Source organism: Oncorhynchus nerka, linkage group LG14 (assembly GCF_034236695.1).
Source record: "Oncorhynchus nerka isolate Pitt River linkage group LG14, Oner_Uvic_2.0, whole genome shotgun sequence".
NCBI lineage: Eukaryota > Metazoa > Chordata > Actinopteri > Salmoniformes > Salmonidae > Oncorhynchus > Oncorhynchus nerka.
In genome coordinates, this window is record NC_088409.1 from 41797367 (window position 1) to 41814979 (window position 17613).

Sequence of the window (17613 nt, forward strand, 5' to 3'; positions counted from 1 at the left end):
TCTGGCTTGTTTAATGAAGAAACGTACGCAAAATATTTGTGCACCCCGCAACAGTACTTTCTTTATTGGGACAGAAGACAGTATCTTTGCCTGTTTCAAGCTAAAAGCTGAAAACGTCACCAAACATTTGACTAAAAAGTAAAAGAGAAATAAAGAAAAAACATTATACATACTTTAACGATCACAAAAACAAATAAATAATCTACATTTAAAAAAAAGGTTGAAAACAGACGCATATAAAATGTACCTGAGATCACAATCAACATTTCCTACAGTCATTAGCAACTTATAGAACTACACAGAATGTAGCAAAGTGCTCATTGTTGAATTATTACAGGAGTGCCACTTCCCTTTCAAATATGTTTCTATTCATGGCAATTTATGAAAAACTCCTAAACTGCCATAAAAAAAAGTGAATTAGATGCTGGTACCTTATTAATCAACATTCTATGGGGTACCTTGAGGGGTACCTTGTGAACTGTGTGCATACTAGTAACTTTACACTGATGCTTACTGCTTCATATCTCCCTAGTAGTGCCTTGCATCCTCTACGTCCACATCACACCCGCTAGTCCCTCCCCCGCACATCTCACACTCCAGCGCCGCTGTCCGATAGGCCTTCCACACCGTGGCGTCCTGCAGGCACACTGTCCCGCCCCCTCTCTTCTCCTCAGCCTCGTTCCGGTTGATGTCGCCCACACACACCCAGCCAGCAGCTCTATCCACCCCACCCCCGGTGGTACTCACGGCCCACTTGGAGTGGTCGTTGGAGGCCTTGAAGGTGATCCTCCCGCCTGGGGAGATAAGCTGGATGTCCAGGACCTTCCAGCCCAGGGAGCAGTCAGAGGGCAGGATGCCAGTGGAGCGGATCCAGAACTGGACTAGGAGGTCTGACTGGAGGGAGGGAGCCACCCAGGAGTGGTACAGATCTAATGGGAGACAGGAGGGGAAATGGGGATATTGTGGTTAAATGTTGGGTCATTCACAACTACAAAACGGCAATGACATGAATGGTCATTCTAACCATGAAACAACACTTCAACTGTTTAAAAAATGACAAACGAATAGTTTCTAAATTGTTCCTTACCATTATTGAATGATCTCCCCTTGGCAAAGCTGATGAACTCGGTTCCACCCAATGAGGTGAGGGACACGCTGCGATTGGATGCGGGTTGGGTGTGCGGTAAGTTGCTATAGGCCATCTGCCCTTGGCTGTTGTTACAGACGTCAGCCAGTGCGGGCACCAGAGAGGCCAAGGAAGCAGGGACACCACAGTCATACACATTGGGCTGGTTGATCTGCAACTGCTCTCCTGCAATGTAAAACATAATACATGTCAATTGAACACTTCAAACATTTCAATCAATGAATTGTGTAAAAAGTAAAGCAAATCATTATGAATTGACTGATCAATCTGTCTGTCTGTCTGTCTGTCTGTCTGTCTGTCTGTCTGTCTGTCTGTCTGTCTGTCTGTCTGTCTGTGTGATTCAATAGGCACCAAGCTCCAAGACAAGTACTATCTTAATCTATGACTTATTACATGACTTATTAGTATGATGACTTTTCAAAATGTTCAAACAGAGTAGCAGACAAATGCCTGTACGTATTAGACCACTGACTGTGGCTAAAATGAGATTAAAAATGTTTTAAGACAAGACAATGCTTTGAGTTCGATGGAAGTTGGCCTCCACTGAGAACTCCCATCACAATTTAATGACACTCATCTTAAGCTGAACAAAAATATATACACAACACGTGAAGTGTTGGTCCCATGTTTCATGAGCTGAAATAAAAGATCCCAGAAATGTTCCATACACACAAAATGTTTTTTCTCTAAAATGTTGTGCACTGTTAGTGAGCATTTCTCCTTTGCAAAGATAATCCATCCACTTGACAGGTGTGGCATATCAAGAAGCTGATTAAACAGCATGATCATTACACAGGTGCACCTTGTACTGGGGACAATAAAATGCCACTCTAAAATGTGCAGTTTTTTCACACATTACAATGCCACAAATGTCTCAAGTTTTGAGGGAGCGTGCAATTGGCATGCTGATTGCAGGAATATCCACCAGAGCTGTTACCAGATAATTGAATGTTAATTTCTCTACCATAAGCGGCATCCAAAGTCATTTTAGAGAATTTGGCAGTATGTTCAACCGGCTTCACAACTGCAGACCACATGTATGACGTTGTGTGGGTGAGAGGTTTGTTGATGTCAACGTTGTGAACAGAGTATCAAATCAAACTTTATTTGCCACATGCGCCGAATACAAGTGTAGACTTTACTGTGAAATGCTTACTTACAAGCCCTTAACCAACAGTGTAGATTTTACTGTGAAATGCTTACTTACAAGCCCTTAACCAACAGTGCAGTTCAAGAGGAAGAAAATACTTACCAAGTAGATTAAAATAAAAAGTAATAATAGAAAGTAACACAATAAGAATAACAATAACGAGGCTATATACAGGGGGCACCGGTACTGAGTCAGTGTGCGGGGGTACATGCTGGAGATGTTTCCTACCCTCACCACCTGGGGGCGGCCCGTCAGGAAGTCCAGGACCCAGATGCACAGGGCGGGGTCGAGACCCAGGGTCTCGAGCTTGATGACGAGTTTGGAGGGTACTATGGTGTTAAATGCTGAGCAGTAGTCGCTGAACAGCATTCTTACATAGGTATTCCTCTTGTCCAGATGGGTTAGGGCAGTGTGATTGTGATTGCGTCGTCCGTGGACCTATTGGGGCGGTAAGCAAATTGGAGTGGGTCTAGGGTGTCAGGTAGGGTGGAGGTGATATGATCCTTGACTAGTCTCTCAAAGCATTTCATGATGACGGAGGTGAGTGCTACGGGGCGATAGTCATTTAGCTCAGTTACCTTAGCTTTCTTGGGAACTGGAACGATGGCTCACACAGGAAGCGGCGCAGGTCCTAATCCAGGCACTTGTCATCTCCCGTCTGGATTACTGCAACTCGCTGTTGGCTGGGCTCCCTGCCTGTGCCATTAAACCCCTACAACTCATCCAGAACGCCGCAGCCCGTCTGGTGTTCAACCTTCCCAAGTTCTCTCACGTCACCCCGCTCCTCCGCTCTCTCCACTGGCTTCCAGTTGAAGCTCGCATCCGCTACAAGACCATGGTGCTTGCCTACGGAGCTGTGAGGGGAACGGCACCTCAGTACCTCCAGGCTCTGATCAGGCCCTACACCCAAACAAGGGCACTGCGTTCATCCACCTCTGGCCTGCTCGCCTCCCTACCACTGAGGAAGTACAGTTCCCGCTCAGCCCAGTCAAAACTGTTCGCTGCTCTGGCCCCCCAATGGTGGAACAAACTCCCTCACGACGCCAGGACAGCGGAGTCAATCACCACCTTCCGGAGACACCTGAAACCCCACCTCTTTAAGGAATACCTAGGATAGGATAAAGTAATCCTTCTCACCCCCCCCCCCCTTAAAACATTTAACATTTACATTTAAGTCATTTAGCAGACGCTCTTATCCAGAGCGACTTACAAATTGGTGCATTCACCTTATGACATCCAGTGGAACAGTAGTGCATCTAAATCTTTTAAGAGGGGGTGAGAGGGATTACTTTATCCTATCCTAGGTATTCCTTAAAGAGGTGGGGTTTCAGGTGTCTCCGGAAGGTGGTGATTGACTCCGCTGTCCTGGCCGTGAGGGAGTTTGTTCCACCATTGGGGGCCAGAGCAGCTTAACAGTTTTGACTGGGCTGAGCGGGAACTGTACTTCCTCAGTGGTAGGGAGGCGAGCAGGCCAGAGGTGGATGAACGCAGTGCCCTTGTTTGGGTGTAGGGCCTGATCAGAGCCTGAGGTACTGAGGTGCCGTTCCCTCACAGCTCCGTAGGCAAGCACCATGGTCTTGTAGCGGATGCGAGCTTCAACTGGAAGCCAGTGGAGAGAGCGGAGTAGCGGGGTGACGTGAGAGAACTTGGGAAGGTTGAACACCAGACGGGCTGCAGCGTTCTGGATGAGTTGTAGGGGTTTAATGGCACAGGCAGGGAGCCAAGCCAACAGCGAGTTGCAGTAATCCAGACGGGAGATGACGAGTGCCTGGATTAGGACCTGCGCCGCTTCCTGTGTGAGGCAGGGTCGTACTCTGCGGATGTTGTAGAGCATGAACCTACAGGAACGGGCCACCGCCTTGATGTTAGTTGAGAACGACAGGGTGTTGTCCAGGATCACGCCAAGGTTCTTAGCGCTCTGGGAGGAGGACACAATGGAGTTGTCAACCGTGATGGCGAGATCATGGAACGGGCAGTCCTTCCCCGGGAGGAAGAGCAGCTCCGTCTTGCCGAGGTTCAGCTTGAGGTGGTGATCCGTCATCCACACTGATATGTCTGCCAGACATGCAGAGATGCGATTCGCCACCTGATCATCAGAAGGGGGAAAGGAGAAGATTAATTGTGTGTCGTCTGCATAGCAATGATAGGAGAGACCATGTGAGGTTATGACAGAGCCAAGTGACTTGGTGTATAGCGAGAATAGGAGAGGGCCTAGAACAGAGCCCTGGGGACACCAGTGGTGAGAGCACGTGGTGTGGAGACGGATTCTCGCCACGCCACCTGGTAGGAGCGACCTGTCAGGTAGGACGCAATCCAAGCGTGGGCCGCGCCGGAGATGCCCAACTCGGAGAGGGTGGAGAGGAGGATCTGATGGTTCACAGTATCGAAGGCAGCCGATAGGTCTAGAAGGATGAGAGCAGAGGAGAGAGAGTTAGCTTTAGCAGTGCGGAGCGCCTCCGTGATACAGAGAAGAGCAGTCTCAGTTGAATGACTAGTCTTGAAACTGATTTGGATCAAGAAGGTCATTCTGAGAGAGATAGCGGGAGAGCTGGCCAAGGACGGCACGTTCAAGAGTTTTGGAGAGAAAAGAAAGAAGGGATACTGGTCTGTAGTTGTTGACATCGGAGGGATCGAGTGTAGGTTTTTTCAGAAGGGGTGCAACTCTCGCTCTCTTGAAGACGGAAGGGACGTAGCCAGCGGTCAGGGATGAGTTGATGAGCGAGGTGAGGTAAGGGAGAAGGTCTCCGGAAATGGTCTGGAGAAGAGAGGAGGGGATAGGGTCAAGCGGGCAGGTTGTTGGGCGGCCGGCCGTCACAAGACGCGAGATTTCATCTGGAGAGAGGGGGGAGAAAGAGGTCAGAGCACAGGGTAGGGCAGTGTGAGCAGAACCAGCGGTGTCGTTTGACTTAGCAAACGAGGATCGGATGTCGTCGACCTTCTTTTCAAAATGGTTGACGAAGTCATCTGCAGAGAGGGCGGAGGGGGGGGGGGGAGGTTGCAAAGAGCTTCCTAGGGTTAGAGGCAGATGCTTGGAATTTAGAGTGGTAGAAAGTGGCTTTAGCAGCAGAGAGAGAAGAGGAAAATGTAGAGAGGAGGGAGTGAAAGGATGTCAGGTCCGCAGGGAGGCGAGTTTTCCTCCATTTCCGCTCGGCTGCCCGGAGCCCTGTTCTGTGAGCTCGCAATGAGTCGTTGAGCCACGGAGCGGGAGGGGAGGACCGAGCCGGCCTGGAGGATAAGGGACATAGAGAGTCAAAGGATGCAGAAAGGGAGGAGAGGAGGGTTGAGGAGGCAGAATCAGGAGATAGGTTGGAGAAGGTTTGAGCAGAGGGAAGAGATGATAGGATGGAAGAGGAGAGAGTAGCGGGGGAGAGAGTGCGAAGGTTGGGACGGCGCGATACCATCCGAGTAGGGGCAGTGTGGGAAGTGTTGGATGAGAGCGAGAGGGAGAAGGATACAAGGTAGTGGTCGGAGACTTGGAGGGGAGTTGCAATGAGGTTAGTGGAAGAACAGCATCTAGTAAAGATGAGGTCGAGCGTATTTCCTGCCTTGTGAGTAGGGGGAAGGTGAGAGGGTGAGGTCAAAAGAGGAGAGGAGTGGAAAGAAGGAGGCAGAGAGGAATGAGTCAAAGGTAGACGTGGGGAGGTTAAAGTCGCCCAGAACTGTGAGAGGTGAGCCGTCCTCAGGAAAGGAGCTTATCAAGGCATCAAGCTCATTGATGAACTCTCCGAGGGAACCTGGAGGGCGATAAATGATAAGGATGTTAAGCTTGAAAGGGCTGGTAACTGTGACAGCATGGAATTCAAAGGAGGCGATAGACAGATGGGTAAGGGGAGAAAGAGAGAATGACCACTTGGGAGAGATGAGGATCCCGGTGCCACTACCCCGCTGACCAGAAGCTCTCGGGGTGTGCGAGAACACGTGGGCTGACGAAGAGAGAGCAGTAGGAGTAGCAGTGTTGTCTGTGGTGATCCATGTTTCCGTCAGTGCCAAGAAGTCGAGGGACTGGAGGGAGGCATAGGCTGAGATGAACTCTGCCTTGTTGGCCGCAGATCGGCAGTTCCAGAGGCTACCGGAGACCTGGAACTCCACGTGGGTCGTGCGCGCTGGGACCACCAGATTAGGGTGGCCGCGGCCACGCGGTGTGGAGCGTTTGTATGGTCTGTGCAGAGAGGAGAGAACAGGGATAGACAGACACATAGTTGACAGGCTACACAAGAGGCTACGCTAATGCAAAGGAGATTGGAATGACAAGTGAACTACACGTCTCGAGTGTTCAGAAAGTTAAGCTTACGTAGCAAGAATCTTATTGACTAAAATGATTAAAATGATACAGTACTGCTGAAGTAGGCTAGCTGGCAGAGGCTGCGTTGTTGACTATGTAGGCTAGCTGGCAGTGTCTGCGTTGTTGACACTACACTAATCAAGTCGTTCCGTTGAGTGTAATGGTTTCTACTGTGCTACTGTGCTGCTATTCGGGGCTAGCTGGCTAGCTAGCAGTGTTGATTTACGTTACGTTGCGTTAAAAGAACGACAATAGCTGGCTAGCTAACCTAGGAAATCGCTCAAGACTACACAATTATCTTTGATACAAAGACGGCTATGTAGCTAGCTATGTAGCTAGCTACGATCAAACAAATCAAGCCGTTGTACTGTAATGAAATGAAAAATGTGATACTACCTGTGGAGCGAAGCGAAATGCGACCGGATTGTTGAGTGCGGAAGTTCTGTTACGACCAGACTTAGATGCACTATTGTAAAGTGGCTGTTCCACTGGATGTCATAAGGTGAAAGCACCAATTTGTAAGTCGCTCTGGATAAGAGCGTCAACTTCCGGCGCCGACAGAGATGGCCGCCTCGCTTCGCGTTCCTAGGAAACTATGCAGTTTTTTGTTTTTTTACGTGTTATTTCTTACATTAGTACCCCAGGTCATCTTAGGTTTCATTACATACAGTCGAGAAGAACTACTGAATATAAGATCAGCGTCAACTCACCATCAGTACGACCAAGAATATGTTTTCCGCGACGCGGATCCTGTGTTCTGCCTTACAAACAGGACAACGGAATGGATCGCATGCAGCGACCCAAGAAAACGACTCCGAAAAAGAGGGAAACGTAGCGGTCTTCTGGTCAGACTCCGGACAAGGGCACATCGCGCACCACTCCCCAGCATTCTTCTTGCCAATGTCCAGTCTCTTGACAACAAGGTTGATGAAATCCGAGCAAGGGTAGCATTCCAGAGGGACATCAGAGACTGCAATGTTCTCTGCTTCACGGAAACATGGCTTACTGGGAAGACGCTATCCGGTGCGGTGCAGCCAACGGGTTTCTCCACGCATCGCGCCGACAGAAACAAACATCTTTCTGGTAAGAAGAGCGGCGGGGCGTATGCCTCATGACTAACGAGACATGGTGTGATGAAGGAAACATACAGGAACTCAAATCCTTCTGTTCACCTGATTTAGAATTCCTCACAATCAAATGTAGACCGCATTATCTTCCAAGAGAATTCTCTTCGATTATAATCACAGCCGTATATATCCCCCCCAAGCAGACACATCGATGGCTCTGAACGAACTTGATTTAACTCTTTGCAAACTGGAAACCATTTATCCGGAGGCTGCATTCATTGTAGCTGGGGATTTTAACAAAGCTAATCTGAAAACAAGACTCCCTAAATTTTATCAGCATATCGATTGCGCAACCAGGGGTGGTAAAACCTTGGATCATTGTTACTCTAACTTCCGCGACGCATATAAGGCCCTGCCCCGCCCCCTTTCGGAAAAGCTGACCACGACTCCATTTTGTTGATCCCTGCCTACAGGCAGAAACTTAAACAAGAGGCTCCCACGCTGAGGTCTGTCCAACGCTGGTCAGACCAAGCTGACTCCACACTCCAAGACTGCTTCCATCACGTGGACTGGGACATGTTTCGATTGCGTCAGATGGAAATATTGACGAATACGCTGATTCGGTGTGCGAGTTCATTAGAACGTGTGTCGAAGATGTCGTTCCCATAGCAACGATAAAAACATTCCCAAACCAGAAACCGTGGATTGATGGCAGCATTCGCGTGAAACTGAAAGCACGAACCACTGCTTTTAATCAGGGCAAGGTGTCTGGTAACATGTCCGAATATAAACAATGCAGCTATTCCCTCCGCAAGGCTATTAAACAAGCTAAGCGTCAGTACAGAGACAAAGTGGAATCTCAATTCAATGGCTCAGACACAAGAGGCATGTGGCAGGGTCTACAGTCAATCACGGACTACAAGAAGAAACCCAGCCCAGTCACGGACCAGGATGTCTTGCTCCCAGGCAGACTAAATAACTTTTTTGCCCGCTTTGAGGACAATACAGTGCCACTGACACGGCCTGCAACGAAAACATGCGGTCTCTCCTTCACTGCAGCCGAGGTGAGTAAGACATTTAAACGTGTTAACCCTCGCAAGGCTGCAGGCCCAGACGGCATCCCCAGCCGCGCCCTCAGAGCATGCAGGATGGTAAGTTGGTGGTTGAAGATATCCCTCTAGTGGTGTGGGGGCTGTGCTTTGGCAAAGTGGGTGGGGTTATATCCTTCCTGTTTGGCCCTGTCCGGGGGTGTCCTCGGATGGGGCCACAGTGTCTCCTGACCCCTCCTGTCTCAGCCTCCAGTATTTATGCTGCATTAGTTTATGTGTTGGGGGGCTAGGGTCAGTTTGTTATATCTGGAGTACTTCTCCTGTCCTATTCGGTGTCCTGTGTGAATCTAAGTGTGCGTTCTCTAATTCTCTCCTTCTCTCTTTCTTTCTCTCTCTCGGAGGACCTGAGCCCTAGGACCATGCCCCAGGACTACCTGACATGATGACTCCTTGCTGTCCCCAGTCCACCTGGCCATGCTGCTGCTCCAGTTTCAACTGGCCTGGGCCCTAGGACCATGTCCCAGGACTACCTGACATGATGACTCCTTGCTGTCCCCAGTCCACCTGGCCATGCTGCTGCTCCAGTTTCAACTGTTCTGCCTTACTATTATTCAACCATGCTGGTCATTTATGAACATTTGAACATCTTGGCCACGTTCTGTTATAATCTCCACCCGGCACAGCCAGAAGAGGACTGGCCACCCCACATATGCTCTCTCTAATTCTCTCTTTCTTTCTCTCTCTCTCGGAGGACCTGAGCCCTAGGACCGTGCCCCAGGACTACCTGACATGATGACTCCTTGCTGTCCCCAGTCCACCTGACTGTGCTGCTGCTCCAGTTTCAACTGTTCTGCCTTATTATTATTCGACCATGCTGGTCATTTATGAACATTTGAACATCTTGGTCATGTTCTGTTATAATCTCTACCCGGCACAGCCAGAAGAGGACTGGCCACCCCACATAGCCTGGTTCCTCTCTAGGTTTCTTCCTAGGTTTTGGCCTTTCTAGGGAGTTTTTCCTAGCCACCGTGCTTTTACACCTGCATTGTTTGCTGTTTGGGGTTTTAGGCTGGGTTTCTGTACAGCACTTTGAGATATCAGCTGATGTACGAAGGGCTATATAAATAAATTTGATTTGATTTGATTTGATGCGCAGACCAGCTGGCCGGTGTGTTTACGGACATATTCAATCAATCCCTATACCAGTCTGCTGTTCCCACATGCTTCAAGAGGGCCACCATTGTTCCTGTTCCCAAGAAAGCTAAGGTAACTGAGCTAAACGACTACCGCCCCGTAGCACTCACTTCCGTCATCATGAAGTGCTTTGAGAGACTAGTCAAGGACCATATCACCTCCACCCTACCTGACACCCTAGACCCACTCCAATTTGCTTACCGCCCAAATAGGTCCACAGACGATGCAATCTCAACCACACTGCACACTGCCCTAACCCACCTGGACAAGAGGAATACCTATGTGAGAATGCTGTTCATCGACTACAGCTCGGCATTCAACACCATAGTACCCTCCAAGCTCGTCATCAAGCTCGAGACCCTGGGTCTCGACCCCGCCCTGTGCAACTGGGTACTGGACTTCCTGACGGGCCGCCCCCAGGTGGTGAGGGTAGGCAACAACATCTCCTCCCCGCTGATCCTCAACACGGGGGCCCCACAAGGGTGCGTTCTGAGCCCTCTCCTGTACTCCCTGTTCACCCACGACTGCGTGGCCATGCACGCCTCCAACTCAATCATCAAGTTTGCGGACGACACAACAGTGGTAGGCTTGATTACCAACAACGACGAGACGGCCTACAGGGAGGAGGTGAGGGCCCTCGGAGTGTGGTGTCAGGAAAATAACCTCACACTCAACGTCAACAAAACTAAGGAGATGATTATGGACTTCAGGAAACAGCAGAGGGAACACCCCCCTATCCACATCGATGGAACAGTAGTGGAGAGGGTAGCAAGTTTTAAGTTCCTCGGCATACACATCACAGACAAACTGAATTGGTCCACTCACACTGACAGCGTCAACCTCAGGAGGCTGAAGAAATTCGGCTTGTCACCAAAAGCACTCACAAACTTCTACAGATGCACAATCGAGAGCATCCTGGCGGGCTGTATCACCGCCTGGTACGGCAACTGCTCCGCCCTCAACCGTAAGGCTCTCCAGAGGGTAGTGAGGTCTGCACAACGCATCACCGGGGGCAAACTACCTGCCCTCCAGGACACCTACACCACCCGATGTTACAGGAAGGCCATAAAGATCATCAAGGACATCAACCACCCGAACCACTGCCTGTTCACCCCGCTATCATCCAGAAGGCGAGGTCAGTACAGGTGCATCAAAGCTGGGACTGAGAGACTGAAAAACAGCTTCTATCTCAAGGCTATCAGACTGTTAAACAGCCACCATTGAGTGGCTGCTGCCAACACACTGTCATTGACACTGACCCAACTCCAGCCACTTTAATAATGGGAATTGATGGGAAATGATGTAAATATATCACTAGCCACTTTAAACAATGCTACCTTATATAATGTTACTTACCCTACATTATTCATCTCATATGCATACGTATATACTGTACTCTACATCATCGACTGCATCCTTATGTAATACATGTATCACTAGCCACTTTAACTATGCCACTTTGTTTACTTTGTCTACATACTCATCTCATATGTATATACTGTACTCGATACCATCTACTGTATGCTGCTCTGTACCATCACTCACTCATATATCCTTATGTACATATTCTTTATCCCCTTACACTGTGTATAAGACAGTAGTTTTAGAATTGTTAGTTAGATTACTTGTTGGTTATCACTGCATTGTCGGAACTAGAAGCACAAGCATTTCGCTACACTCGCATTAACATCTGCTAACCATGTGTATGTGACAAATAAAATTTGATTTGATTTGATTTGATTTTAAATGTAAATGTAAATGTAATGGTGGCCCACTTGAAGCATGTGGGAACAGCAGCCTGGGATAAGGATTGATTGAATATGTCCGTAAACACACCAGCCAGCTGGTTTGTGCATGCTCTGAGGATGCGGCTATGGATGCCGGCAGCTTTGCGAGGGTTAACACGTTTAAATGCTTTACTCACTTTGGCTGCGGTGAAGGAGAGCCCGCAGGTTTTGGTAGCGGACAGTGTCGTTGGCACTGTATTGTCCTCAAAGCGAGCAAAGAAGTTTTTTAGTTTGTCTGGGAGCAGGACATCCTGGTCCGCGACGGGGATGTTTTTTTTTTGTAGTCCATGATTGACTGTAGACCCTGCCACATACCTCTCGTGTCTGAGCCGTTGAATTGCAACTCTACTTTGTCTCTATACTGACGCTTAGCTTGTTTGATTGCCATGCGGAGGGAATAGCTACACTGTTTGTATTCGGTCATGTTTCCGGTCGCCTTGCCCTGATTTAAAGCAGTGGTTCGCACTTTCAGTTTTGCACGAATGTTGCCACCAATCCACGGTCTCTGGTTGGTTGCTGTGGGTACAACATCACCAATGCACTTGCTAATAACCTCGCTCACCAAATCAGCGTATTCATCAACGTTATTATCCGACACTATGGGGAACATATCCCAGTCGGATCGGGTTGTACGCACAGAGAGTCTGCCTCAGCATGAAACAGTCGCATGAAATAGAAACAATTCACAGTTTCATGCATTATAACAGGGTGGATAATCCAAGATCCTTTTTCAAAATTCTATGGTAAACCTATAGTATTCCAAATGACTTTTACAGGATTACAGTCTTACCAATGGCCTGAAAGCGTTCCAGTGGGTAGGTCACACAGATGAAGTTCTGTCCGTTCTGTACACCACTACCTGGGTAGGAATATTGCCCGATTTCCTTTACAGGGGGGAAATGAGGGGTGCTGTGGACCAACCAGTAGCCCTGTGTCTTGTCCAATAAGACAACACCTGAGATGGAGAGAGGGAGATACCAGTCACTCATTGAAAACTGAGTCATTTCACAACAGTACTTTCTTGTCTGACAAAAACATTAACATACTACAAATGGAGTAGCTGGCCAGATGCCTGGGTGCTGAGATTAACATTATAATGTCATGCCTGTATACAGTATACAGCTGAGGTTTATATTGTCCTGACCTTTAGTGTGGCCACCTCGGCTACTAAGGAAACCAAATCCTCTTTCTCCCTCCTCGGGTGGTCTCTGGTCATTGTACAGGATATATGCAATGTCTTCATTCTACAAGGGAAAGTAGAAACACTCATCATCAGAAGATATACACTTCCATGCATATTGTAAACTCTAAACTCAGAAACAAGGGTTATAGTGTCAATAGTGTTAGTTCTTTGATAACGTCATGTGCTGTATTTATTTATCATGGCTGTCTGGGTGAAAAGAAAACTCCAATTGCTCTGAAAATTAGACAGTGAAACAAGCAACCCACAAAAAGTTAGACTAGTTCCACATTTCTATTTTCTGTGTCATTCTGTCTCATTCCACTGTGACAAAAAACAGCCGCCAGCTACCAAAAATAGCTGCTAAATAAATACTGCTATGTGTTACTTCAAATGAAACTGTTAAGGCTGTGTATTTACCATCACAGACAGATGCAGGCAGGTGTCTTCACTGACATTTTCAACATGTCCCTGATTGAGTCTGTAATACCAACATGTTTCAAGCAGACCACCATAGTCCCTTTGCCCAAGAACACAAAGGCAACCTGCCTAAATGACTACAGACCCATAGCACTCACGTCCGTAGCCATGAAGTGCTTTGAAAGGTTGGTCATGGCTCACATCAACACCATTATCCCAGAAACCCTAGAACCACTCCAATTTGCATACCGCCTAAACAGATCCACAGATGATGCAATCTCTATTGCACTCCACACTGCCCTTTCCCACCTGGACAAAAGGAAAACTTATGTGAGAATGCTATTCATTGACTACAGCTCAGCGTTCAACACCATAGTACCCTCAAAGCTCATCACTAAGCTAAGGATCCTGGGACTAAACACCTCCCTCTGCAACTGGATCCTGGACTTCCTGATGGGCCGCCCCCAGGTGGTGAGGGTAGGTAGCAACACATCTGCCACGCTGATCCTCAACACTGGAGCTCCACAGGTGTTCGTGCTCAGTCCCCTCCTGTACTCCCCGTTCACCCACGACTGCATGGCCAGGCACAACTCCAACAACATCATTAAGTTTGCAGACAACAGAACAGTGGTAGGCCTGATCACAGACAACGACGAGACAGCCTATAAGGAGGAGGTCAGAGACCTGGCCGTGTGGTGCCAGAATAACAACCTATCCCTCAACGTAGCCAAGACTAAGGAGATGATTGTGGACTACAGGAAAAGGAGGACCGAGCACGCCCCCATTCTCATCGACAGGGCTGTAGTGGAGCAGGTTGAGAGCTTCAAGTTTCTCGGTGTCCACATCAACAACAAACTAGAATGGTCCAAACACACCAAGACAGTCGTGAAGAGAGCACGACAAAGCCTATTCTCCCACAAGAAACGAAAAAGATTTGGCATGGGTCCTGAGATCCTCAAAAGGTTCTACAGCTGCAACAACGAGAGCATCCTGACTGGTTGCGTCATTGCCTGGTACGGCAATTGCTCGGCCTCTGACCGCAAGGCACTACAGAGGGTAGTGCGTACGGCCCAGTACATCACTAGGCAGTGTCAGAAGAAGGCCTGAAAAATTGTCAAAGACCCCAGCCACCCCAGTCATAGACTGTTCTCTCTACTAACGCATGGCAAGCGGTACCGGAGTTCAAAGTCTAGGACAAAAAGGCTTCTCAAGTTTTTACCCCCATAAGACCCCTGAACAGGTAGTCAAATGTCTACCCGGACTATTTGCATTGTGTGCCCCCCCCCAACCCCTCTTTTTACGCTGCTGCTACTCTGTTTATCATATATGCATAGTCACTTTAACTATACATTCATGTACATACTACCTCAATTGGGCCGACCAACCAGTGCTCCCGCACAGTGGCTAACCGGGCTATCTGCATTGTGTCCCGCCACCCACCAACCCCTCTTGTACGCTACTGCTACTCTCTGTTCATCATATATGCATAGTCACTTTAACAATATCTACATGTACATACTACCTCAATCAGCCTGCCTAACTCGCTACTGTATATAGCCTGTCTTTTACTGTTGTTTTATTTCATTACTTACCTATTGTTCACCTAACACCTTTTTTGCACTATTGGTTAGAGCCTGAAAGTAAGCATTTCACGTGACAAATAAACTTTCATTTGAAAACACTCAAAAACTATATTTTGGTATTTTTTTCATTAGTCCACTGTTGATACAGTCCCAAAATGGTTTGCATGTCAGCAGTCAAGTTTCAAGATATTGGACTTCCAAGAAACAAAGTGTCACCGGCCATATCAACATGAAAAAAACATTTTGGGCCTGTATCAACAGGTCGTTTTTGAGTGGATTTTCCCTTTAAGTTTCACAGCTCATTCAAATTAATAATAGAAGGAACCAGACCTTCCCCTGCTCATACAGCTGGCCCACTGTCCTCCCCAGGGCTCCAGTGCTGTCATTCACCAACACTTTTCCATCCGTCCATCCCTCGCTCCCTTTGTCCATCAGTAGATAACTCTGTCCATCGTTGGGAAATTCACGATCAACATGGGGGAGTTTGTAGAGATAGAACCTGAGAGAGAAAGCAACAGAGAGAGAGAGAGAGAGAGAAGGAGAGATAGAGTTTGATTCTCAGTACTTTGTGTTGTTCTTGCACACCTTGCTATGCACACTGTCTGTGACTAAGTAGCTAACAGACCTAAGGGAAGAAGGTCATATCAGTTCAATCTTCAGTCTGCCCAGAACTGTTCTCACCAGTCAACAGCTTCCCCTTCATCATTGTAACAGGAGATAGGTGAGGTGCCTCCCTCTCCTGGTTGAAACAGGATCAGCAGGACAACAAGTACCAACATCTGAAGCGAAAGCAATGAGATCAAAATAGTTTTAGGAACTGTGAAAAACTATTGCCAAAATGGCAACTTCAACATTTGTTGACTAAAATGGAAAAGGGTGGCTGTAGAACAAGAAGAGAACGCAGCGATGCATTACAAATTGCATCAGTAGCCGAAAGTTGGTGTTACAATTATGTTACAATGTTGTTACAATGTATCAGAAGTAAACTAACAAAAAGTATCCGATTTTTCATTGAGTTGATATCTAATTGATTTGTCAAGAAATAATTAGAATGAAGCATAACCCATGCAAACGAAACGTATAGCCCCGTCAAACTCAACTCTGGACCTCGAAGCCAGTTCCACTGCGTTTTTTTGTTCCCCTCTAATCAGGAGGAGGGACTGGTCTGCGCAAATAATGATCAGATAGAACAGCAACCCAACAGGCTCCGGACCTCGTAGAATAAGAAAGAGTTGAATACACCTGCTAACGTTATAGCCTATGCCAAATGTGCCCCATTGAAAATTCTAATTTTTACATCAACACTTATCCTACCTTTGAGTAGATAAGAACTTGACAATTATGCTGATTCTACAGCTTTTCCGTATCCATGTGATCTTTGATTGTGGCGAACTATTCCATTTCTAAAGTCGAGATACATCCTTGTTTTGAAGTACGATGTCACGGGGCGGGCTTACGGTCACGAGTTAATGACAATAGTTTGCTTTTACCTACCCTTCTGCTAGCTCTGTTCCAGGGCGCCTTCAACGCCTAGTGGAGGATCTCGCACTAACGCCCTGGACCAGAGGCACTCTTCTGCCTTTTACACATGGGGAACAACCGAGGTGAAGACAGCTTCGGGTTGGATATTCGCCTGTAGTTTTCCTTACATTAACCAACAGCAGTTAGGGACCGTCAACATAGTGACAAATCAAAATGTTCACATTTCAATAGATCTTTAACCATTACTCCTAAAACCTTCAAAACTGGTTGTAGCTAACCCGATGGCATAGACACACATTGCACACACTTTTTTTTGTTGATTTACAACTTGCACTATTTTAAATTATGTATTTACATTTTTGAATTTCAATAGCTCATTGGTCATATGACCTAGTGACTTCAAACAACAATTCAAACAACAATTCAGAATGTTCAATGACTACCCTTCTATATTGCACACCCTTTAGTTTGTCCATTTTCATCTCACATGATTTTACATAAACTTTTCAAAATTTAGAATTTCAATAGCTACTTGGTCATGTGACCTAGTGACTTCAAACAAGGTTCAGAATGTCCACTGAGTGGGCCTACACATTGCACACCCTTTAGTTTGTCCATTTTCATCTCACATGTTTCTACCTGAATTTTTCTACATTTAAAATTTCATTCGCTCCTTGGTCATGTGACCTACTGACTTCAAACAAGGTTCAGAATGTCCACTGACTACCCTTCTATATTGCACACCCTTTAGTTTGTCCATTTTCCTACGTCTTTTGTGAGTAAAATCCTTTTTCCAAAATTGATGTAGGTACATTTCTGTGAAGAGGTATGAGGGTTGTGATATGGGTCAAATCTTTTAACGGATCAATACATTTCTATATTGCTTCCCCAGTATATGCATGAACCATCAGGCCAAGTGTTTTTGCTTGACCCTGCTGGACAGAAAGAGAATGAGAAATCGGAACACTCTGCATTCAAATTCAGGTCTTAGTTATTCCATTGTACTGGATCTAATACATATTATCATTTCACATACATTCATAAGTGTAATAATTTTTTATGACCTACTGTGAAAAACTCTCTTGGCTGCTGGCTCTGTCACTTTCAGACATGCACAGAGCAGACTGAAAGGGGAAGGGTAGCTCTTGACTTGAACCACAGGGGTTCTCTGTAAAGAGAGAGAAATCCAAAAGGCACAGACACACCCCTTGACTTTGAATTGGCACCGTTGACCTGTATGTATTCTCTCCTGATTGGCTCTGTGGTGCACAG

General features: G+C 47.1%; 1 protein-coding gene across 2 annotated transcripts; it reads right to left on the reverse strand.

The window, feature by feature from the left end:
• Window positions 1-33: 33 nt before the first annotated feature.
• On the reverse strand, window positions 34-16306 carry LOC115141111 (deoxyribonuclease-2-alpha-like). 2 transcript variants are annotated; one of them, XM_029679749.2, is made up of 7 exons: window positions 16174-16306; window positions 15541-15638; window positions 15190-15358; window positions 12821-12920; window positions 12467-12631; window positions 1088-1312; window positions 34-929 (listed from the first exon to the last, which is right to left on the reverse strand). In XM_029679749.2, exons 2-7 carry the CDS (start codon window positions 15636-15638, stop codon window positions 529-531), a joined length of 1158 nt encoding a protein of 385 aa, XP_029535609.2. In that variant the 5' UTR covers window positions 16174-16306; the 3' UTR covers window positions 34-528. The 2 variants fall into 2 exon arrangements, with proteins under 2 accessions (XP_029535609.2, XP_064856151.1); XM_065000079.1 differs by lacking the exons at window positions 15541-15638; window positions 16174-16306 and adding an exon at window positions 15485-15506.
• Between the last annotated feature and the right edge of the window lie 1307 nt (window positions 16307-17613).